This window comes from Seriola aureovittata, chromosome 4 (assembly GCF_021018895.1).
Source record: "Seriola aureovittata isolate HTS-2021-v1 ecotype China chromosome 4, ASM2101889v1, whole genome shotgun sequence".
In the NCBI taxonomy this organism is placed as follows: domain Eukaryota; kingdom Metazoa; phylum Chordata; class Actinopteri; order Carangiformes; family Carangidae; genus Seriola; species Seriola aureovittata.
The window spans coordinates 10,052,980-10,078,190 of NC_079367.1; the positions used below are offsets into that span (position 1 = coordinate 10,052,980).

The 25,211-nt window shown below is 41.4% G+C and overlaps 1 protein-coding gene and 1 long non-coding RNA gene across 2 annotated transcripts in view; one reads left to right on the forward strand and one right to left on the reverse strand.

The window, feature by feature from the left end:
* The window catches only part of LOC130167339 (uncharacterized), a 77,614-nt gene that overhangs the window by 30,650 nt on the left and 21,753 nt on the right, over positions 1 to 25,211 (reverse strand). The window lies entirely within an intron of this gene.
* pcp4b (Purkinje cell protein 4b) overlaps positions 19,333 to 25,211 on the forward strand; it is a 31,993-nt gene continuing 26,114 nt past the window's right edge. Inside the window, exon 1 of the mRNA XM_056373432.1 lies at positions 19,333 to 19,584. Coding sequence (XP_056229407.1) covers positions 19,576 to 19,584 — 9 coding nt within the window. The 5' untranslated portion in view covers positions 19,333 to 19,575. The remainder of the gene's footprint in view (positions 19,585 to 25,211) is intronic.

Here is a 25,211-nt window from a genome sequence, read left to right on the forward strand (position 1 = left end):
GTTGATTGGCAGAGGATAAGTGATATGTGATTAGTTTTCGGTTATCCATCCATCCATCCATCCATCCATCCATCCATCCATCCATCCATCCAGCAAATATGATATATCCAGATCGACTGGTAAATCAAGAGCTTTGCCCTCCGGCTAAGCTCCTTCTTCACCCCAACAGTCCAGTACAACGGTCCAATACAATGGTCCAGTACAACGCCCGCATTACAGCTGATGCTGCATTGATCCACCTGTCAATATCCTGCTCCATCCTTCCCTCACTCATGAACAAGATCCCAAGATACTTAAACTCCTTCACTTGGGGCAGAAACTCCATCCCAACCCGAAGAGAGCAATCCACCATTTTCCTGCAAAGAACCATGGCCTCAGACTTGGAACTGCTAAACCTCATCCCAACCGCTTCACACTTGACTGCAAACAGCCCCGGTGCATGCTGGAGGTCCTGGTCTGATGAGGCCACAGAGCACCACATCATCTGCAAATTACAGGGAGGGAATTGTATACTACAGAGAGTAGACTAGAGGTCAAAGTAAACTGTGATAAATATTACGGTGGTGAGAAGTATATGTCACCACGTTCTGAGAACGTAGCGGATAATTTGGTGAGTGCAGTGTCATTTGCTGATAGAAAAATACTCTGATAGAAGTAATTGTTCAATAGTTGTAATAAGCCAGAATTATCTCTTAGCTCATCCTCCCTAGTTTCCTGGTGATCTTTATCACCTGGATTCCTGACAGACAAATATGGAGGCATTCAAGGGAATCTGACTGAGCTGTCGTATGTTGCTTGATATCCAGATTACTGTTACTGTTAGTGTCTGCCTTGGCACTACTGACTGGTGAGGTTTGATGTGACTCTCTTCAGTTTTTTCTGATAGTCCCTCACAGACTGAACTAGGCGAATATCACAATAATTTGATCCAAGGGAGAGTTTCTCCTCCAACAATACCTCATCATACTTTACTGTAGTGCCACAGCCCATTCCATCATTTTGGTCCAATCCTGTTTTCAGGGAAGCAATAATCCATTATATGCCTCTTTTTCCATTCCATATGTGGTGGCGTCTCAAACTCAATTAATTTCCCCGTCATGGAAAGGAAATGGTTATAAAATGCAGCATGAATGGTAAAGACTGGAGTGCAAATTAACACTGTGTGACTATGTGCTGCAATGAGAACGTTGTGGTGCTGACTTTCTGTGTCGTAATGCACAGAATAACAGATTTATCTCTGCGTGAAGTGGGCGGGTGACATAACATTTGCATTTCATAATAGTAAAGGATGGAGTTGAGTGGAGTGGTGGAGATGGAGGAATATGAATCTGCCAGACACTCTATAGTTTCACCAGCATTGCCTTTATTAACGGAGTTGGCATATATAAAAAATTTGACATGCCTATTGCTGGTGTCCATGAAAGAATAGGCCCTGAAGAAAAAAGGAAAAAGAACCCACAGGAACTAAATGTACTGCTGCAGTTCATTTTCCTGCCGACACCCATGTATTATTTTTCACATTTCAGAAACCATCTCCTCTAAGTTAATTAAATTACTTACCACATGGGTCATTATCATTGTTTGATAATGTCACAGTGTCTAAGTAAAAAATCTGTACCAATGGAGAAACTGAGAAACTGTCTTTTTCTGGATAATGCTTTGACTCTTTTTGTAGTAATGCCTCATTTGTCACCTCTCACTACTACAAAGGCCTTGAAAGGAAATGGCAAAGCACATAATCAGCAGCTTGTATTTTGTTGAATGGGAAATACGCTTTCATTTCACTGAGGGCCAATGCACATTCAGATTGGACCTTTCAGTTTTAGATTTGATTTATCTCTACTGGCAACCTTTATTAGCTGAATATGAATGCGATCCCAGAGAGCGGCATAGTGGCTTAATGTCTGCAAATACAACCTCTGCTGAAAACAAATGCAGTTATTTGCAGTGGGCTCAATTCTGAGGTTATATTTGATCATATGATAACCAATGTAGTATGGATGAGGAATATACAGGGTGGTCAGAGGTCAGGATCAAGAGTGAGGACTGGAGGTGCAGTTATCTCTTATGTATTTTTAGGCGAACTGGTTTTATTTATACTCTCTCCAGCCAGATGATGGACTCAAGCAGTGTGATAGAAAACTGGAGTCTCGTCTTTTGTGTCAATTGTGCTGAGGGTAAAAAGAGACAGAGAAACAGATTTATACCGTGGGATGTAAATAAAAGGCATATACAATAAACGAACAGAGGCTGACATTTCACAGAATTCTCCCCTTGAATTGTCAATTATATAGTGACAGCATGCATGCCTGCATTATTGAAAATAGCACGCTGACATAGTTTCCTGCTATTCTCTATCACCAGATGGCTGAACCAGATCTTCACTTTGGAAATCACATCTCGCCAGTGCATGTGAGGAAAGTGTTTGTCCTCTCTCTCTCTCTCTCCCGCTACGCTTTCATCGTCGCTGCCTTCTGTTTACTCGCGCCAAACACCTGGCATTGAAGCAGGCAGGCTATTAAATAAATTAGGTTTCTGACAAAGACATGCGCAAAATGAGAGGCCTATTACATGACCTGCGTTGGTGTTTTGTTTTCCAGCTTAACCTTACCCCTCCCCGGGGCTTACTTAGGGTGTCGGTTACGCTCCACAAAGTGGTGTGCTTGTATTGTTTGGAGGCATCTAAAGCTCACAGAGCCTGCCAGGCCAGGGCCGGTCAGTGTCTGCCTTTCCAACAGTGAGGCTGTAACAAGGCCCCTCACTTTCACCTCACATAACCACAGCCATCTTCTGGAGTCCCCGTCACTCATTCGCCGTCTGCCCTGCTCCTCCTGTCCGTCACAAACCGATCTCCTCCTCGTGTCACTGTGTGACACTACAGTTACACTGCACATGCTCAGTCTCCAGTGCCACTCTGGCTCCCAGGCTCTTATGTCAGTGTACAAACTTCTTGAATCTACAAGGGACCACCTGTCAGTACAGCAGGTATCTCCCTCCTTCATGCATGCATCACAGAAAATTTCAGAGTGGAACAGAACCATCAGGGATGGCGAGAGGGGAGTCTGCTGCTAGGGTGCACCACCCTAGCTACCTCAACAGTTTTCTGTTGGCAATTAGCAAGAAGCCACTGCACTCTTTTTTTGTGTATGGATAAATACATGGAAACTTTAGCTAATGGCTCTCTGGAGTACAACATGATGTCTCCAGTGGCTTGTTATATTCTTCCACTTCCTGTTCGTCAGGGTCCATTAGCAGTCCAGTCACTGCTCTGCTGTAGAAGACGCAGAGCAGAGCAAGGACATTAAAGCCACACATTTAGAAATATCTTACTGCCAGAGTAGCATTGCCTCCTGTTTGTGCTTCATTATTTGTCAATTTAAAGGTTAAACTGTAGATATTCTATATTTTTGTTATTGTCAACAAAACCAGACCAAAACCAAGTGTTTCACCATCTCTCAACACTTTCCACTGGCTCATACTGAGGACGTTAATCTTTAAAAAATGGTTCACAAATATGTAGTTTCATTTTTAAAAAAGATTAAAGTAATTTCCTAAAACAACTGGACAATGCACATAATGCATTTGTTGGGGACTATTTTAAGAGAAACAAGGTGCTCTTTGCTAGTTTATGAACTATAGATTAAGACTCCTCAGCTAAAGTGAGCCAACACACAGGTGGCGACACCTGCACCTCTGTTATCGCTGAACTTTGAATACAGGAGGCCACAAGGACTCCAGTGTTGCTCCTCCGACAAAAATATGATAATGGAACATAAACCCTGAGAGCACTTCATCATCGGCTTCATAAATATTTATTAATGCACAACAGACCCCAGTGACATGTAAAAGCTCCGCTGCTTCAGAATGCCACTGCGCTGATTGACTTGAATTAAATGGGCCCTCTTGGCACTGGTCAGGGCAAATTAAGCAGTTCATGCTTTGTTTGGGTTCTGGAGGGCCAACACTGGTAGAGCACCACTGATGAATAACTTAACACCTCCTCTCATTATTGAGAGTCAATGCTTTCAAGAGCGCCGTAGCACGGGGCTCCTGCTGAAATAAAGGCCTTCAAAAGTAACTTTGTGCCACTGTATTATGTGTCTATGGCCATTACCGGCAATTGAGGCTAAAATCCTTGACACAACCTTGTTAGCATAGGATACTCTTGATTAGCCGTTTAATGGGATTCTGTGAAGTGTTTTCGCAGACTAATCAACACAGCGCACAGTTAAGAGTTGTTCAATGCTCAGTATTTAAAAAATAGAAAAACTGATTATAATGGAGTTACTTGTCTTTTATGTGGGGTCCCTGTGGCTGATTAACTGGCCATGGCGGGTAGAGCAGTGGGTGTCAGCGGTGGCCGCAGTGCATCTCCTCTGCCTCTAAGATATTTCCAAACCCATCCAGTCTCTCTGTGCGTGTGACTCACTGTGCTATGTCAGATCACATCCAGTCGTTCATATTTGCTAATCTACTGACCTGAACCGTGATTTTACAGTACAGTAATTAAAACATAAAACAACTTATTATTTATTTGTAATAATTAATATTTGGTGGAACCTGAGCAGAACTGACATAAAACAGGTTGAAACTGGCAAGTTTTAGAGCGTTGCTATGTGCTCTACAGTGTGCCAATACTGCGTGACAGAGACTGAATCTGTAAATTGTAAAATTGTATGTAAAATGTAAAAGCTGAGATCTACTGTGGCCTTTAATGTTGACTTCTTTACTTGTTGACAAGTCCACTATTTTCTATGTGTATTTAAAGTGCATTATTGCACTATTTTACAACTATAGCTAGTTTTGTATGTAGTCAGTTTTTGCACTGATTTAGAACAATGATTAATCTGCTGGCTGTCTGAGGTGTGCTCAATAATGATTCTACTCATCTTTGACCAAACTCTACTGAAGGTGAACTGATGCTGGCCCAGATCAATCCAATATTCCTAATAGACACAGAGTCCTTTTGTGTCACCCAAAGGGACAGGGATGGCTGCGACTGTGCAAGCTCCTTGGGCCCTTTTTTATCATGAGTCCTGACCTGCCCATCTGTCATGGCCGGGCTCAGATGGCAACAACGTTGGCAGTGCAGTTCAGCATGTCAGCGCTTCTGCAGACCACATCCCCTGATAGTCCTGTCCTGATAAATGATATTCAGCTGTCATTGCATGGGCACCCAAAAAGACTTATGCACCAACTCTCTTGTAACAGAAAGCACTTCTCATAAAATCCAGCACTGACTCGTTGCTCAATCTGACAAACTGTACCGTAGCCTGGTAAAGCAATTCCCACAGAAACACAGGGGCTTCTTCTCTGCCATGTGCTGGGCATCACTTGTGCAGCTGACGTATGCAAACTCAAGCAATGCTGCATACATACTTGTGCTAAAACACACAAGACTAGGCAAGACACGTTTGCTGGACCCCCCAACTAAGTTTTGAGTCTGAACGAGTTTCTGTCAGATCGGTTGCTGTTTGACATTCAGCTTGAGGAAGGGTCACAACGCTTAATGATCTGGCTTTTGGATGATAGGTTGAATTTCTGGCAGGTCAGAAAGTTTCAGATGTTCTAGTGTACCTTCTCCTTCCCCAGGCTTGGCTCTCACATGCATCCTCTGAGCCCACATATGTAGCTCTAGGTTTGGTCTGTTTATAATAATGCAGCAGTATCGCAACCTCACCTAACCAGATGAAAATGCTGGAAACACGTAAATTGTTGCTATTTCAATTAGCAATGACAATATATCAGTGGTATAAGACATAAGGTAAGTTCTGCATGTGAAAAAGAAAATGAAGAGAACCGGTGTCTCACATCATCACTGCTTATTGGCATATGAAATTGTATTTGCCACATTTGGTTGACTACATGAACCTAAAATACAATATCCAAAGAGAGCAGTTTATTATTGAAAGCTGGAGCTCACCCTCAAGCAGAAGCCTTTGCAGCAAGTTTGTCAAACAAGTGCAAGACGTGTGTCAAAAGCTGTTAGAGTGAAAAATTAGCTGACTTTAAACAAATAAGGCTGCCGCTGCAATATTCCAAACTGCTGTCAGTTATGCAGTCAATGCATTTGTCATGTTGCCACTGATTTGTGCGTTTCAGTTAAAAAGAGGGAACTGCTCGATTGCCTCCTAATAGCCCAGAGGACATGGTGGTCGATGCGTGCATCATTTCGGAGAAAAACAAGAATTCCACATTGATAGAAAGAATAGAAAAATGTCTCCTTGATTTCTACACAGAGAAAATGAATTGAATGAAAATGTGTAATGAATCTATTCATGATTTGCGCTGCCGGTGGACATCATTTTCAAACTTAGATATATCCAAGCATTTGCAAATCTAAAGTTGATCTGTCACATGACTTTTATATAAAAAAAAAAAGATTTGTCTGCAGTAAGAAAATGAGAATGAGAATGGGAATAAAATGAATGAAATTATTGAGTGCAAGTAAATTCTATTAAATGGCTTTTCAAATTACATTATATGATGAATTTATATTGAATGTCAAATTCAGTTTCATGGCTTAAATAGAGAAAAACAGGCATTCATGCAAAGCACTAGAAAGTACGACTGTCTGTGGAAATTTTAGAAATGCTTTAAACTTATCTGTGGGATGTGGAAACACTGAATTTCAGGAAGTGGTGTCCAGGCCGAGGGCACATAAGGGGATCATCCAAAAATGACAGCTGTGCCATTTGATAAAATGCTGCAGTGGACTAAGCTGTGCTAGCATGTTGTGATGAACTGAAAGCCTCTTACAGGACGAGCTACACTCTCCACTTGCACTTTTTCACCTGACTCTGCAGTTCAGGAGCCAAACATACAACAGACTTGTCCAACAAACTTCAGATCCGTGCTCATACTGTAAATGTAGATGCTTATCTGTACCCCTCAAAACATAGCAGCTAATTCCATGATTTGTTAAAACACTTACAGGAAGTTATACAGAGCTGGATTAGAGTCAAAATTTGGCTCCTTTATTCCAAAAGTTATAATGTACAGTAGAAACACAAATCCTCCTGCAGTCCTCCATGATCTGGCTTTAATTCTTGAGTGTGTAAAGCACACCATTGATTTTCTTTTTTTCCTTCCACTATTTTGAGGCGTAAGGCAGATGAAGTGTGGGTGGCTTTCCTCCCTGAGCATGAGGTGGATGCTCTTATACTGTGTAGTAAAATAGCCTTCATCTTCCCCCGCCCTCCCTGGGACCCTGCCTACTGATCGAAACCATCTCCAACATAAAAGATAAAATGTAAGCTGAGCAACAAGGATACATGGTGGTGAGAGAGAGACAGAGACAGAGCGAGTGCGAGAGAGAGAGAGAAAGAAAGAGAGAGAGAGAGGGAGATGTTGGATGCCATGACACAAGAAAGAAGATGTATCCGTGGAAGAAGCTTTGTATAATTGATACGCTCAACTAAGTCCGAAGACAACTATCTCCAACATGTAGGAACACAGATCAATTATTTACAAGAATTTCTTGAAGAATTGTTTTCAGAGAGTGGTCCATACTCTGAATGACCAAACGAATACACATCTGTGAGAACAACAGCCTGCAACAAATACTACTGTACCTCACTCACAATGTTTAGTTGTGTTGTAAATACTACTTTAATTGTATGTTGACTAATGGTATGGTATATTTTTGATTTGTTATAATTTGTGCTGTAGTATTTTAATACATTACACTGAAAGGTTATTGTGATATTTTTACCACCATAATTACATATAGAGGAACATATAAGAAAAACCCCACAATGCAGTACAATAAGACAATATCAGCTATTAACTACTGACTAAAAAAATGAGGTTCACAAAGATGAGGGAAAATTCACACATATTCCAGTGACTGTCAGACGATAAAAGTTTATGAGTGTGTGAAGTTTCACAAAGGTGGATTGTAGTACAATGTATAGAGGCGTCTATCTTCCTGATCTCTTTGTGTAACTAACAATAGAACTGCCGCATCAAAGAGAGAAACCATCAGATCAGGTGAAAGATTCGGGATTACAGAGAGAGAAAGAGAGAAGTGCCTGACTGCATAAAAAGTTTGTAAGACAGCGACCATTGGTTGCACCACCTTGTGAGTGCTTTGTGCTCATTGACAGTAGGTCTGTGGAGATTAGGCTGCCTTTGAACTTCCCTGGGGTTCATATTGTACTGCTCCATCACAGACTCCGATAAACCATTGAACCGGCAAAAAATCAGAGACCTGGCCAAACATCTCCTGAAAGAACTGGCAGAAAAATGGACCATTTGAGGCCCCTGATGATCTTGCCAGACCGTTTGGCAACCTCAACACGGGTAATTTAAACACTGTTGGCAATATCTAAAACAAACAAACCCATTTTCAGAGACCTAGGAAATCTATCCTGATAATGAACCATGCCCATGTCAATTTAATATATATATACTTGTATATTATAATCTTTTGCAGACTGTTTTGTCCTGAAATGTATTTCCTCCTGCTCTATACAAGCCTTTCTAGACACTAATTGCATTTTTGTTGCAGAAGAAACCAATAAAATCTAACAGAAGCCTCGGTCGTACTTAGGTTTAGTAGGCTTAATCTTTTGACAATGACTCCACATGTTCTTTCATCCCTAATTGATCTGTCCTGGTCTCTTCATTCCATCTCCTTTCCTTTGGGTGAATGTGAAATAATTAATAGGTTTCCAAACTAATGAGTATTGATAGGCCATCAGTTATGTACCCTCACGCCACGCCAGTCTTTTGTGCCCCTTTTCAGGAGGGCTTTTGCTTCGTTCAGCAATTTGTCTCATAAAATACCAGTTTCCAATAATGTCATTGGGAAGTTGGAGGAAACCAAGGTCTTCTGCCTGTGTAGTAATTAAGCACCGACTCGTCACGGCTGCTCTCTTGCTTGATGCTGAGTTGACTGGTTCTCCCTTTCAGGTCTGTGCTCTGCTCTGTGGCTAAAATACAGCGTTATTCAGTTAATGGGAGGATCTATGACTTCTCTCTTTCCCAGCTGAGCCAAGGACAGCTGTAATTACACACTTCCTCCAGTGTGAATTTTTATTTTTTTGTGCATGTTGATGAACATCTTGATTTTACACCCTTTCCTCGGAGGAAACGGAGAAGTCAACAGATAATCACCCTGTTTCTCACAGAAACACTGAACCAGCAGACTTCCTCTGCTCTGTTTTTCTTTCTGTCCTCCCAACCAAACAGAGTGTTTGTTTACCTGCGCATGAAACTGTACGGTCTGATTTTACCTGGCATTTTCAGACTCACAGCTTCAAGTTTTTTATGATGTCTGCTCTCTGTTAAGCCTGTTTCTGGATGTACTGTCATAGCTTTACACAGTTGCTGTTTTGTGTGCAGCATCATGAGGCAATAAAAACACCTAAGCGTAATGGAACAGCTGCTTTTAACAGCTCCATAAATGTGGGAGTGGTAATGTAAAAGTCGTTCTTGGCATGAAAGTGCATCCAAAAATAATTTTGTATTTCATAGAAATTGACAGTGTTACAGCTCTGTATATCCACACAAATCTCTCTGATATTTTCACGTAATACTTGTACAAGATGATGGTATAAATACGGCAATAACCCTTGTTTCTCTTGTCTCCGCTAAAAGCTGACGGCACCATCTTCTATCTCACTTTGTGCCAACTAAACTGCACTGCTATTATTTTTTTAATAGGCACAGAGTAGACAGGAGCCAAAACTGAGAATGGCAAAACACATCAAATATAGACACGTTTATGAGGCATTTTTAAATATATTAGATAACTCTTATTTTGTTTTTGTGCCAATCATTACATACTGAAGATCCAGTAGGAAACAAGTGTAGTGGCCAAGACAGCTGCAATAATAATCAAGTCAATGTCACCATATCAATAACTAAGCAGACTCAAATGCAGTTGTAGTTGATAATGACACAGAGGGAAATTACTTAAGTAATAATATAAAGTCAGAAACCTGTCACCTTTTTAAAAGGGTGACAGGTTTTAAAGGAATATTCTCACATTTTGAGAAATACCCTTATTTCCTCAATTGCCGAGCAGCTAAGCATAAAGACTTAATGTCCAAAATTAAACAAAGTCTTCAATCAGTATTCTAAGATAAGATTCTCCTGACTGTAGCTAGTAACATCTGACAAACACATATGAGAGAGCTAATGGTATTTTTATGTAACTCTGGGCAGGACAGCAAAAAAGTGTGTTTCCCAAAATATCAAATTATTCTTTTAAGGAGCAGAGGGTTTTTTTTCTCTTTACATTGTTTTGAGCTTTAGCGCTTTGTTTATTTCATTTTCACATAGTTCCACATGTGACTTCTCCAGACTTTTCACTTGTCATGACACACAAAGCTGCCTTCGACCCTCAAATTGACTTTGCGATCAAGTGACAATACAGTTATCCTCAATTTGCTATTGATATACATGATGAGAGGGATCAGTTTAAGATGGATTCAATTACTCCCAACGTGTTTCTCCCTGATATGAATAAACAGCGGTATTGCCAATCCATCCATGTGCAGGTGCTGACAGTGCACATTGGTTTGGCCCGGCTCCACTTGTAATACAATTGGTATTGATCAGCAGCACAGACAAGGGAAGACAAATTGAATCCAGACTTCACCAGTGGGCAAAGAGTGCTAAATTCACTCTCAGGACATCAAGTCGTGGGTTTCCACTTCATTCATCGCTGTCTCTCTCTCTGTCAGGCAGACGTTCAACTGGCGCCTGACATGTAGATAGCGTATCATCACTTTCCTTTGACTGGCAACACTCCTAGTAATTAGCACTAATAACTGCAGTGTACAGAGCTGAGACATAAAATGAACTGTCTGTACTCTGTTGGAGATCCCCACTGGGCATGGCAGCCATGTGCAAAAGGTGAGAAAGGTGTAGGTGTGTGTGTGTGTGTGTGTGTGTGTGTGTGTGTGTGGATGTGAAAAGGGAAAAAATGGGACGGCAAGTCTGAGCATGTCTTTCATGTACTGCTTGTGCACAATGGCTGAGAATCCAGTTTTTCTAAAAGCATATTGCTCAGCCTTTAAAGGAATAGTTCAACATTTTAGGAAGTACATCTACTGGCTTTCTTACAGACTTCAATGATTAGATCTCCATGCTTTGGTCCCTACCATCTTCCAACGCTGAAGTAGTGTAGCTGTGTTTTCCCTCCCCTCTCACACAGTATGCATCTCATTAGCAGCACCCTACTTTGTCTTCAGCGAGCTGTGTGCTAATAGAAGCTGATTGGCTCTGTGGCTTTCAGTGCCCAGCAGCTAGCACTTATTATAAAAATGGCTCTGCACACTCTTGATGAGGAGGAGTGTTTCACCGTACGCAGGGACCTGGCCGCAGCAGCTGACGCTTCGCAGACACAGGGAGCATCACACGAGAGGACGGTGACGAGGCGTGTGGCAGCGGCTGGGAGTCCCGCAGGAGGAGGGGATCACCAGGAAAGGACATAGAGAGGAAGACAAAAGAGGAGCATATAGAAGGAGAGAGAGAGAGAGAGAGAGAGAGAGAGAGAGAGAGAGAGAGAGACAATAGCTGTAGATCATGAAGAAGAGGATCTGAGGGCAGGCAGAGCTGTCAGTTCTCCACTGTGCGAGATTTCTTTACGCAGCTGTCCGCTGGTGTCCGTGCTCACGATTAACTTCGTCATAACAACAAGGAGCTTTGTCTCTGGGCTCTTTAGAGACAACGCCTGTTTAGAGAGTGTGAAGAGATGCATGCAGACACACAAATCTGTGATGGCTGGCCACATGCAGGAGCTACAGGGTGTATAAAAGTACAAAAGGAGGCAGTAATAGCTAAAGAGCAAAAGGTTAACAGTCCTCCACGCTGGTTTCATCATTATAAAATTATTAGTCTCTGTAACGTAGAAAAGTAGCTCCTTCCCTCATTACTGTAAAACGCTGCAGGTTTGAAGTGAAATTCTAGCATCCACTTGCTGACATTTCATTTAAATCAATTAATTAATATTCAACTTAAAAAAATCACAGAAAAGGAATGTTTGACAAGCTCTTTAATGACAGTGAAAAACTAAAGAGTTCTGCCTTGACTGCTCTGTAGATTAATTATTAATAAGTAGTTATTAGTAATTAATAAGAGATATCCATGTTGGTTACGAACCATATAAACTGATTATATGAGCTTGCTGCAAATCAGTCTGCGCTGTTCGAGCAGGGGCAGCACAATTTTAATATTACTTTGTACTCACATCCCAGAATCCCTGACCAGAATTATAAAAAGCTGCCCTTGGAAAGGGGTCGGTGTTGAGTGCTGTGTGATTGTACTTTAATCAAAACGTGTGGAGACAAAAGATGTTGTGCTGAGCAATACAGTGGCCCCAGGCTTACAAAACAGAAAAACCTGATATAAGAGAAATGGAGCTACCTCTCTTCTGTAGCTTCCAGCCTTGTACCGAGACTTGGCCCCTGGCCCACGGACAAACCAACTGAAATTAATTCTTGTGGTTTCAGTCCAGTGAATTCCAACACTGGTGGATTTACTGTATGTACAGGTGCAGCCTATAAAGGTGAAACAACAAAGAACAAAACGTTCAATTCTAACAAAATAATCTTATTAGCATCTCTTAAAATTACATGGTCCTATAATTTGGAAGTCGGATTACTACTACAGCTGATCAGAGTCAGTCGAACAGGAGTGCGTAGAAGACTGGGTGGGTGATGGGTGAAGTGAAGTGTATTAGGCCTACATGTGCACAGTTTGTGTGTTTGCAACCCTGACAAAGATCACTGGTATCGGATGATCCTACAAAAACCAAAAGATTATTTTCCATGACAACTCCTTTATTTTTTTTACGTCCAACAAAACACTTCCAAAAAATTAGCAGATCGGCGGTAAAGAAAATGGGGTTCCAAAGGAAAGGGCTGTTTGACGGTGGGTATGTTTTCGAGGGTGGCCCCCGTCACCCAGCGGTACGTCACTCAGCTTCTGTGCAGGTACTCCCGGCTGCTTCTTTAAATTAAGAGGGTGCCGATCAAAATGTACTGCGGGTAATACACTGACTATGTTTAAATACTTCACACAACCCCACGTCAAATAACCCAAACTATCACTTCAAAGGTGGGAAAGATGTAATATTGTTAGGGTTAGGCAACTAAAACACTTAGTAAAAATGTGAACATCTATTTCAGGTATATGACAGGATACAAACATGTGATCCACTACACACTGATCCACTGCCCACACACTATTTTCTACACTGACTTTCATCAAGAGGCGTATAACTGCCCAAAATGGATGTGATTCCAAAAGATACTGGGCTGGTGTTTGTGAGAAGGATGATCTTCAGTTGTCCAGCCTGAGCTACAGCCTCCTACACCTACCATCACTGTTACTCTTTACCTTCCAACAGAAAGAGCCCCAGCAGCACTTGCACCATCTCCAGTTTTCTCCTCTCTTTCTACAACTCCAGGTTCTCACAGTCTTCAATCTGCTCTTTCCTGATGTTGTCTCAGACCATCACATCCTCTGTTCCACTTGCTTTTTGCTCTGGATCAGCTCTCACCTCGCCTTGCTTCTCAGCTTGACCAAAACCTTTGCATGTACTTTTATATCAGACATTTTTCTCAGCGTTGTTTCTCTAATTCTTGTATTCACTTTCTTCTATCCCCTCTTTTGTGTATATTCTACATTCACTTCTTTTCACTCTTTCTCAAAAGGCGCTTTGATCGTCTCTCTCCAGGCAGCCTCCAGGAGTTGGTTGTTCTTCTTCTGAGCACAGAGACTTTCCTTAAGGGAGGTGATTTCCTTTTCTTTCTTTTTCATCTCATCTCTATTCAACTACATTTAGTATCATCGTATGTTCTCTACACTTTGCTTTCCTGATCCTTAAAAACTAGTAATTTCTTCCATGGGAGAGCTCATCATCATCTTATAGGGCTGAAACTGAAAGCTAATTGCTCCTGAGTGTCTTTTGCAAATGTATTACTTGTGTTTATTCAGTATTTCATTAGCTGCACAAATGAACGTCTTGTTACACCTGGCTGAGAAACTGATTATTCTCTCATTCTCTCAAGATCCTACCTGGCTAATTCCACTCCCAACAGCCACATTTACAATATTGAACAAAGACGATGTGCTGGAAAGAACGTCCAGTTTAAATGAACTGACTGAGTACAGAGCTGATATGGAAAAATATTGTTTGTCGGTACCAGTCAGAGCAAACAGTATTATCTGTGTGTGGAAATTAAAAGCCATGGACACGTTCTTCCTCATGGTGCTAGTACATATCAGGGGTCAGGTTAACTGCAGGCAGCCGTCTGTAATTGCAGATCAGCTTCCTTCTGTGGAGTCTGAAATAACATAACGATAAAGATAAATCACTTCCCTCTGCTGCAGGGTGAATGTGTACGTGTGGACTGATTTGTACTGTGTACTCGACTGTGCACCATATATCTGATGATGTCCCCTGCAGTGCGCAGTGACTGTGAATGATACTTTACACTTTGCTCCTGTTGTTCATACTGTGTGTACTGTGAAACTCTGTAAGCTGTCGCCACGTCTGCACCAGTGTCACCAAGACAAATCTGTGTGCGTCTATTGTTCTCTGCAATTCAAGGCACAGTGAATCGCACTGAACGTGGATGATAGAAACCTTTTTTTTTTTTTTTTTATACTAATCTGGTTTTTATTTTGCAACAGAAGTCACTTAACATGGAGGAACAACATAACAGACTCTTTGCAGAGAGCAGAAATATGGCTTACTTCATCATCAGGATTTCAAAGTTCAAAGGTCAAAGTATCTTTACTGTCCCCACTGTCCTGATTTCATTCGCATGTTCATGTATACATATTCATATATGTAAATGTTTTTCCCAGTAACTTGGAGCACACCTTTCTCACTCAGCGTTTCTCATGTAGTTCATCTTATTTATCTGTGCTTTAGAATTGCAGATGACCTGAGGAAGTAAATCCCATTGGAGTTGGACAAGGCTCTTACTATATTCTATAGAGATACTGTGCAATGATCTGCAGCTCTCAGCACTTGTGCAATTGCTATATAGATAGTCGAGACCCGCAGTTCATCACAGTATAAATATGTCCTCACTGACCATCTCTCTTAGTCTGGCTCTGTCCTGTCTTGTGCTTTAGAAATAATGATGTATTGTATACTAATCTTTCTGTCAGCAAATCCTATGTAAATCCCAAAGCCAACAGTGTGTTAGTCCGTCTCTCAGTACTACGCTCAACACTGACTCTCAACCCCCGACCCACTGAAGATGTAAATCTTTCCGCTCGCAGATGTTTACTTTCAGTCTCTAGAAAGGCAAAAAATGTCCTTAAATGGCTGAACACTGTAGGTTTTACCAAATGTCACTTAAACAGGAGTAAATAGTGCATTAGTGGGGGACTATTTAGAGCTGTGGTTTACTAAAACACACATTTGGTGCTCCACTGAGTATTTACAGCAGCAAGACGGTCTATATGAGACTGATTCAAAATCAACTACATTATCCATGCTCATAGTAATGAACAGGTAAGGGACAACAGTCAAAACCCCAGTGCAGTACGTGACCTTGGAGTATTACTAGGTACTAAATCTATTCAATAAGGTGAAGGGCAAGAAGATCAGGAAAAGAAGTGCATTGAACGTGCAGAGTAAGTGCCAGTTGGGTATGTTATCGTGTTAGGTGTTCGGAGAGGAGGTACTCTCGGAGGAGACGAGTCTTCAAGAGATTCTTGAAGACAGAGAGGGACGCCCCTGCTCTGATAGCATTTGGTAGTTTGTTCCACCGTCTGGGAACCACAGATGAGAACAGTCTTGACTGTGATTGCCTTGTGTGCAGGGATGGCAATGCCAGGCGACATTCTTTGGAGGAGCGCAGTGGTCAAGAAGGAGCATAAGCCTGTATGACTGAGTTCAAGAAGATGGCTCTAGACCCAGAAGTCACTATGAAGGCAAGCGATAGCGACTTGAATTTGATTTGGGCAGCCTTGTGTAGCCAGTGGAGGTCAATGTGCAGTGGAGTGACATGTGCCCTTTTAGGCTGGTAAAAGAGCAGGTGCATTCTGGACCATCAAATATTTTATTTCAGACTCATTTTTCATGTTGTAAAATTATAATGTACTTCTGGAACAGTCTATCAAACTCTTTATGTTTTTGCTCCACTCCACTATGTTCCACTAGACTTTTACATTTTCAAACAATTGCTTGTAAAAGTTTGATGATGAAGTGACGATAAAGTAAAAACACTGATATAAGTATAAACACTGTATATTTGTATCATTTAGACTATTTATATCACTCGTACAGTTTCTGCCTGGTTTGTGAAGGCATTTATTTTTATCCACATCGCCCTGCAGCAAGAAGGACACTGAGGTCACCCGCTTTGCAACCTACTGGGCTGAGGTTGGCTTCTTCAGAGAGACAGAGATGAAAGGAAAAACTGTCTGTGCTCGAAATGCTCTCTATGTCTCCTTTAATAAAGATGAGATTGTGTGCATCAGAGAGCCGGTGCATGCTCTACACAGGCGATATGGAAGAGGAACATTGTTGAACACACACCACGTGTTTGATGTCTTATAACTGTCACATATTTTTCTTTCTTCTAAGTACAGTTAACAATCGTACGTTTCAAGTAATGACCACACAAATTCCTTGGTTTTCACACAGCGCATGTATAATCTCTCACTGAGTGCATGCATTTTTACATACATACATTGTATGGTTTGTTCGAATTCATCTGTTCATCTTCATCCCTGACAATAACACACTTTCAGGACCAGTCTTCACTCCTCACACATCTTGTGCCAAATCACTTACACCAGTCACAAAACAAGGCAGGACACCGTAAACACACATTTTATAGCAGTTCTATTTTTCTTTTTTCAAATTAAAGAAATGAGATTGATTCATAAATATAGAATATAAAAATACTATTATAGGATTCGTATGATCAACAGAACCACTTTTGCACCTGCAACCCCTTGAAAATCAGATGGTAGATCTCAAAGTGTTTATCCTGATATGATTTTTGTTTTAAGTTTTAAAAGTGATTAAAAGTAAAGGAGAAGCAGTTTTGGCTCCAGGCATTTGTTGAGTACAAAAGAGTGGAAGCGATATCATACAATATCACATAATATAATGATATGTACCATATGTGTCATGTAATGATCTTGTGAAATTTTACAGCATGGGTTCATTGTGTGTACTTGGGGCTTTGCAAAATTATTTAAAGTCCTGGAGAAATGTATGCAAAGGTCTACAAAAGGCCTGATTAACATACATTTACATATACAGTATGTGGCATCAACACACACACACACACACACACACACACACACATACACACATACACACATACACACACACACACACACACACACACACACACAACACACACACACACACACACACACACACACACACACACACACACAAAACTAAAAATAGATTCTTTGCAACTCTCTGTGGGATGAGTATCTTCAATACAAAAAGCACAATAAAGGTGTTTCTTTGGAATAATTCATGAGTCAAAACCCTGATGGAAATATGACAGAGCAGCAACAAAAATGTAAACAGAGGAATGGAAATATAAAATACAGGCGCGTGAGATCTCACAAAAAGTTCAAAGAAACAGTCCACAACATATTACACATATTACCCTTATTAAAACATATTTTATAGTTTTCCAAGAGGAAGAAATAGAGTTTGTTCATGCGGTGGACAGTATGTTTAGACCAACAAGAAAGATGGAGATGCGGTCGGTGTCAGCTCCCATCCACCCCTTCATGAATTGTCCTTCATCACATCCCTAAATGGCTACAATGATCTGTGTTCTGTGGATGACCTTTGACCTCTGAGGGTGGAATCACATACTTGAGTTCTTCACCTGTGCTCTAAAAAGGAAAATCCACTAAAATGAGCTGACAAAAGTAGAAAGAAAAGACACAGCCTTTTTTGTTCAGTTGATAAATGGAAATTTGATATTCAGTCAGTATCGTCTCCAGTCTGATCGTTTTCTGCACAAAGCCATACTGCTGTGGCGCTGTAGGACTTCAAGTCATTACCTCCAGAGTGAGTCGACAAGTTTCCCTAACTTCTCTTTAGTTAATGTGCTGTGCTGTTTGTGTCCTGAACGCTGTGAAGGACAACATTAGCTCAGCTATGATGCTACATTCCAGCCATCACAGATTGTGCTGTGTCTTTCTAACTTCATAAGCTTCTACAAAAACCTCAGTACCATCTGCTGCACTTGGCAAAACAAAACAACTTCCTTCCCTCCAACTCTCCTGAGCAGAGAAATTTAAGGACTTTTTCTGCAGAACAAAGACCCCCGAAGCCATTTTCAGTGCAAATCCACTCCAGCTTGTCAGCGGCTTTGACAGTTACCCAGAGACACACAGGTCAGGTCAGAGCAGCAGAGATGTTAGGCTTCATTTGTAATCAGTTTCTTCTTCTCCCATCCATCAAGACTCCACTGGGACTTCACTAGAGCTCCAGTGGCAGTCCATAAGGAAGCTGAACAGCCCTCAAATTGCATCCACATCAGAGCTTCAGTCCTATTTCTCTTTGTCCGAAACCATTTCCTTTTAGATGTGCAGGAACCACATAGAGGTCACATCTGGACTTCGGATTGAAGTTGTTCTACTTGACAAACCCTGGCTGTACTGAATTTTACAAATGGATGCACGGATTAAGGACAAATGATAATTAGTTACCTTAATTTGTGAAACCGATGTTGAAGCAGATGAAAAGGAGGGGATGGATATGGCTGGATGCAATGAGTCTGATGCAAAAGGATTAAGCCCACTAGAAATAGGCACCATCCTTTCTGATAAGTAACGAGCTCTTTCTCTTTCAAACAAGAAATTTAATAGAGTTAAAACACAAAGCTCAGTCTCCCTGATGCAATAAATTCAACATGGAGTTATTTGGGAATGTACCAGAGAAAATCTAATTAGCTTATTATACCACAGTAAACCTTTACTGGATATAATTAATCATGCAATAAATATGAGTTGAATGCCACGCACACGTCACAGCAAATTTAATTAAAAAAAATTACTATTAAATGTAATTTACAAAAATTATATTAAAAAAATACAGCAATGCCACTTTGGATAGACATTTGGTTGTGTACAGACGAACTGTAAACCCTTGTGGTTGAGCATAATTTTACTTTAGAGGTTTTGTTACGAACCTCACACCCACGCACTACTGCACACACTCAGGTGGGAGTGACAATGCTACATGTTATGAAATTACAATTTCTATTGATGACATGGTGAGTGGCGCATGAAATGTATCCCAACGCTCACATTAGTGAGCGAGTGTTCATCAACAGGAGAGAGACGCTTCGTTTGGCTGATCATGATGAAAAAGGGCTTACACAGCGTATGAATATTTGAAGGAGTTGGGTGGTGACTTGGGAGACACATTTGCCCACGGCGTTCCTATTGGTTTATTGGTGACGTGATGACACGGAGGAGTTGGTCTTAACACTTTATAAAGCTTCTCTGTCCGCGGCGAGCCACTCTTTTAAAGACCACCGCTGCTGAAACTTCTCATTCCGCAACTCACGTACTGGAAGCAGGCGAGCAACCTCGACACTATCTTCCACCATGAGCGAGGTAGGACTATTTTATGTTTTAAAACAAAGAAGTGTCGGGATTAACCAAATTACGCACGATCCGTGCGCTAATGCGCAGATGGAAACATCGTTAATGAGAGACCTAACAGCTGTTTGTCGACGGATTTCTGTTAACTGATGAGATTTCTCATCCGACATTTACTGTTGCCGCGCGGATACGTCTCATTACAGTGTCAGATGTTGCACAGCTGCTTTGTCAAAGCGCGCCGATCAGGGAACACCAGGGCGCATCAATGTGCTGTGGGTTACTCCCCCACAAGTGACAGTGTAGTGGGTTTACGATAGATTACGACATTAACTGTTCACTACAATGGTTCCGAGCTACTTCACGTTTAGTCATGATGTGAATTGTATTGCACGGTTTGACAGCAACCACAGTATTAAGAAGTATGTTCAGTATGAACAGGTTAGGAAGAGAAACATTTGGCGTGAACAGCGCTTACCTTGCGCTCTTTGAATTTTGGAGAAGCGCGGCAAAATGGAAGAAAATGACAATTTAAAGTCCCTCATGTTGTAGAAAAACTGAAATGTTCTGCAGGCCATTTAATTGACAGCATGTAATTGATAGTATATTGCGCAGCGCAGGTGGATACACACTCAGGTGATTGTACCATAATGCTGTAGGTGTATCTCTCAGTATGAATAGCCCAGCAGTTAAGAGGATCAGGGATATTTCACTGCAGGGGGTTAAAGCTTGCAATGGAAAACTGCTGTAAGGTTTTCCCACAGCTCACTTCCCCGATCCCATATAGTCACAGATGTTCAGCTCCATTCATTTGAATGTGGAGGAGGAGGATATTAATAGCTCTTTTTAATGGAGAGTGTTTATTCTGCAGAAACTGTAAAGTTCATTATTGAACGCCTTGGAGAATTCTGCTAATGTCACCACTCCTGGCGCTAATTTGGGACATATCATGGATGTTATAAAAACAACTACAGTATTTGTTAATCTGTGAAATATCAGGATAGGATAGGAACAACTCACTCAGCCAATACGAGTTGTTCAGTTCAGATTCAACATATGCATTTACTTTACAGAATTAATTTAAAAAATACATTTATAATGAAACATTTTTTTTTTTATTTTTTTAATATTTTTTGAGAAAAATCTGAATTGTGCTCGTCACTGCTGCTGCTGCTGCTGCGATGCTTGAAAAGGGGAGACTGAACATGAATGACTTTCCCTTGACACTTGCCCTGGTTTTACACTAAGTAACATGTAGTCTATTCTGCTGCACGAGGACAGAGTTCATATATAGTGTTAATTGAAGTCACAACTTTCTTATTCTATAACATATATGTGCAGTGGGAGTATTCTTGTTTTGCACATACATAATGGGTGTACGGTATATTTGCTTTTTGTATTACACAGAAATTTGTGTTTGTCTAACCCTGTGGATGCGTTGACGTTAGGAAAACATACTGTAGGAGTAGATGTATGCACAAAGGATAAGCTGCAAGGCTGAGCAGCGGCTGTAAAGCTCCTCAGACCTAACGCTTCAATCTCACCAATGGCTGCTTTCAGGTAGAAGTCAGTCTTACTGGAGTTGAATCTGGTCCTCTAATGATACGCAGACTGCCATTCCCTCAAATGGATCGGTGGCAAACATCTACATACTTCCCTGCAAGCTGTTTAGAACAAGTCATTCACTTGCCGCCTCAATAAAAGATGAATTCAGGGTGCACACACACACAACAGGAGCTATAGCAGCTTTGGAATAATTGAATCCCTCGCCGGCAGCCAAATCAGCCAGGTCTTTTGTTCGGTAATAATGTGCAAAGTAAAGAGACTCTGTCACATCCTGTTGATTAAAAGAGGTGTAATTTTAGAGAGAACATGACCATGGTGCGAATGTCAGGAGGAGGAGGAGGTGGAGGAGGAGGAGGAGGTGGAGGAGGCAGTAGAGGGGGATGATTTTTCTGCTTAGTTGATATCTTTGGTCAAGTGCTATGCAGAGTGGCGTTGTTCTCAGTCAAAGTCATCAATGTGTTCATTGTCCAAACTTGACTTGAAGCCAGTAACTGAAGCAGAGCAGCTCAGCATGTTCTGGATGGATGAGTCTCGCAGTGGTCAGCACTGCGGCGCTCCCGCCCTCATCCCGATCACACTCTGCGCCTCCGCCTCCCTTCATCTACACATACCTGCTCACAACTAGTACAATACTCCAAGGTAAGGTAATACTGTTACACAGTTTTACTCTTACGTCTCTGATTTTTACCTTTGGTCCTCTCTCTCTCTCTCGCTCTCTCTCTCGCTCTCTCTCTCGCTCTCTCGGCAAATGAAGCGAGTCAAAAACTTGAAAACCTTTTTAAAAATCCAGCGGAACAAGTCAGAAGTCCCTAAAGCTTCTGACTTCTATCAGTGTGTTCATGTCAGGGAGGAAAGAACACGCTGACAAGAGAGACTGAAAAACTGTCAGGTGCTCCAGGCGGTGGGAAATGGCTGACTCAGACGCTTGAATACTTTTCTGTCAGATTCAGAAAATAGAGTTTAATCTACTGACATGGTTACTAACCGTCATGTCAGTCAGGCGTCAACTTCCTGAGGTCTTAAGCTACAGCTTGTTGTGTGCTCACGCTCCTGCCTGTCTGAGCAGTGCTGTGCTCCTGGATCACAGAGCAACATTTTGATGTTTAGAAATGTGAAGCAGACTCAGCAAGAGTACATACAACTCCACAAACTCACAGCAAACAGTTTTCCTAAATAGGAAAAACAAAGTTCACTAATAACCTTAATGCTTGCATTGTCTGAGCAAAGCTGCATTCACACACTGTTGACAGAGCGGGAAGAACAGGAAAACCTCCTGCTGTCCTGACCTGCTCTCCGCCTCCAAGTCACATCATTTAAGCAGCTTGAATGATCAGTTTATGCAGAGTTATATAGGGTTACATGGAGTGGTTCGGGAAACCAGATACAAGTGTTAATATCAGATTTTATTTAGATGTAACTGCCAATGGTTTGTTGACAATTTACGGTTAGCCCCTGTAAAACAGAGATCCCGCTATACTGCCGTTCAGAAGACCCCTCAGAGGTATGACGTGTAACACAACATGGCGTCTGTCCCACCATGCCGGCTCTCCCTCTTACCGCCCCGCCTGTAACAGGCTGTGTAAAAGGGGCAGCTCTTTTCACCAACTTGGAAATATTGTAACTGTCAGAAATTCTTAATATCTCAGAGTCGGAGGCTGATGTAAATGTTTTTTCTGACTCAGTTGCTCATAAATTTGATCTAAAGAGTATGACATGAATGCAGCCTGAGCCTCTACTGCGAGCCAGCTATAAGAAGTGACACACCACAAGCAGCCTTCTGTTACAAAGCAATATCCTGCCCTTTATTAAAACACTAAGGATGAATGCAAAGACGGCAGGATTAGAGTTTCCAGTTAACATGGACACATTTCCCTGTTTTGCTTTTCATTTCTTTATTTTTGAATTTTTCATTTTTACAGTTGCCTGTAGGTGATCAGTGTGTTTCTATAGGTTAGGTAACTTTGCACTGAAAAACCACTGTTAAGAGTTACTGCGCATTTCATGGAACATTTTCCAAGGGTACTTGAACTCATGTTGACTCGCAGGTATTTTTGGAGTACAAAATTGCACACTGCCGTTTTATATTCCCACTGTCACTGACTCATAACTAAGCCGTCTTCAAGCCAAAACAGCTCACATGGCGGCAGCCGATCTCTAGTTTCTCCAGCCTCCTATGAGAATTAGTTTCTCTGTCTCTGTCTCTGTTGCTGTCACGTCAGCTCCGTCAACACTCACTCAGACTTTGAAGACGGTGTCTAAATTAAGGAAAGGATATTCTTAGATCTTATTGATCTTACTTTGGCACCTCCCATCCATATTCTGCTCTGAGCTAATTAAGATCAAAGGAGCGTTGTTACGTACTGCTGTAACCCAATATACCAACACAGATGTGACGGGTGTGCTCATAAGACTGCATGAGTAAGATTTTCATGCATGTGTGTTGGTGCACAGGTGTCTTTATTCCTGCATGTGTATGTGCATCCACATGTGCACGTGCAGTTGGAGAGTCGGGGTCACACTCGGTTTTTTTTTGTTTTTTTTTTCCAATCATTAATTCTATGACCAGCATCATTTTTGAACAAGTTGGCCCAGCTGGGAATGAGCAGGAATGCTAATTAGCATGATTAGAAATTAGCATAAACTTAGCTTGACTGGCTGCCAGATCATTATTACAAGTACCAGCTTCTTTGGAGATTTAGAGTTTTTTATGATAAGAAAAGCCTTTGGTCATGTGGACGACTGCAGTGAGAAATCATAGGCAGACAGACTATTCTGAATTAGCCCTGCCTTACTTTGAACTTGGCTGAATTCAACAGCCCCTGGAAAAGAGACATAAATTTGACAGAAAAAGCTGTTTAATCCACTTTAAGAAGAGATTGGAATTTCTCTAAGTACTTTGACTGAAATAACCCCGACCCGTGAAGTAACCATGAGGTCATCACATTAATAGTCAGCACAAATCAGGCAACTCTGAATAGCTTGACAGTTTTTAGGAGGTTGAGACCTTTGCTTCCTTAGCAAAATGAACCTATTGTACTGCACTGTACTCAGTGGCTATAAGTGAGGCTTTGTGATTTGGTGAGAATCATTGAATTCCACTCAGTTCCCGACCTTGATTACAGTAGTTCTTCCTTTAGTTTTTGACCAAATGTGTTTCTCCAAACGGAAAACTTTGACCGAATATTATTGCACCAAGACGAAGACAACTGACCAGATTTAATTATATCTGACAAGAATCTGCTTTGTGTTTTGAGGCTGCAACTCCCCTCCTTCCATTGGTCTACTGTAATACTGGACTGACATCTTCACACATCATCGCCCTCCCAGTCCTCAGATTGGATTGTATGATACTACTCAAGAGGCCCGACACCGAGCTTTGGGTCGGAAATGTAACAGGATTTGTGATAAATCCACTGTCTTAATGTCTCCAGAGAAAAGTGGATGCATTTTCCACTTCAGTTTGATGCATCATGTTTATTAAAACTGTGGGAGTCATGGCATCCATTTTCATTTGTTGTCATTATCTGGGGTAGATGTCAGGAATTGCTTTGGGGAATGTATTTTTCGCCCCCCTCTTTTTTGGCATTCTCAACACTTTTTTTTTTACCACGAGTAACACGAGTCACTTAATACTTGTGATGCACTCTGTATCTGAGGGCAGAAATCTGCATTTGTGCCTTGCAAAAGCCAAATAAGTCAGTCCTATAGTCTCTCCAGATTGGTAAATTTACAACAGGAAGTGGTCTGGCCTTCAGTTTGAATACTAAGCAGCTTTAGCGCAGGTACTGCTGGATTAGGGCACCTCTGTGCAATGTGTAGATCTGTTGTGTCATGGCCTCCAATGTTGTCAGTCACATTCTTGTTCACTGTCCCACAGGCAAATGGACCACACACTTGGAGAGACAGTTTTCATTCTAATGGGTTACATTGGCATTGCTTTGTAAATGGACTAAAATGCAAACCACCAGTTGTGATTTAATGCTGTCAGTTTTCTGTTGTAATGGACTTTCTAATGAAAGCATTCTGTTGTCTCTACAGATGTTTGTCCTGCAGGTGGTTTAAATGTTACGGACAGT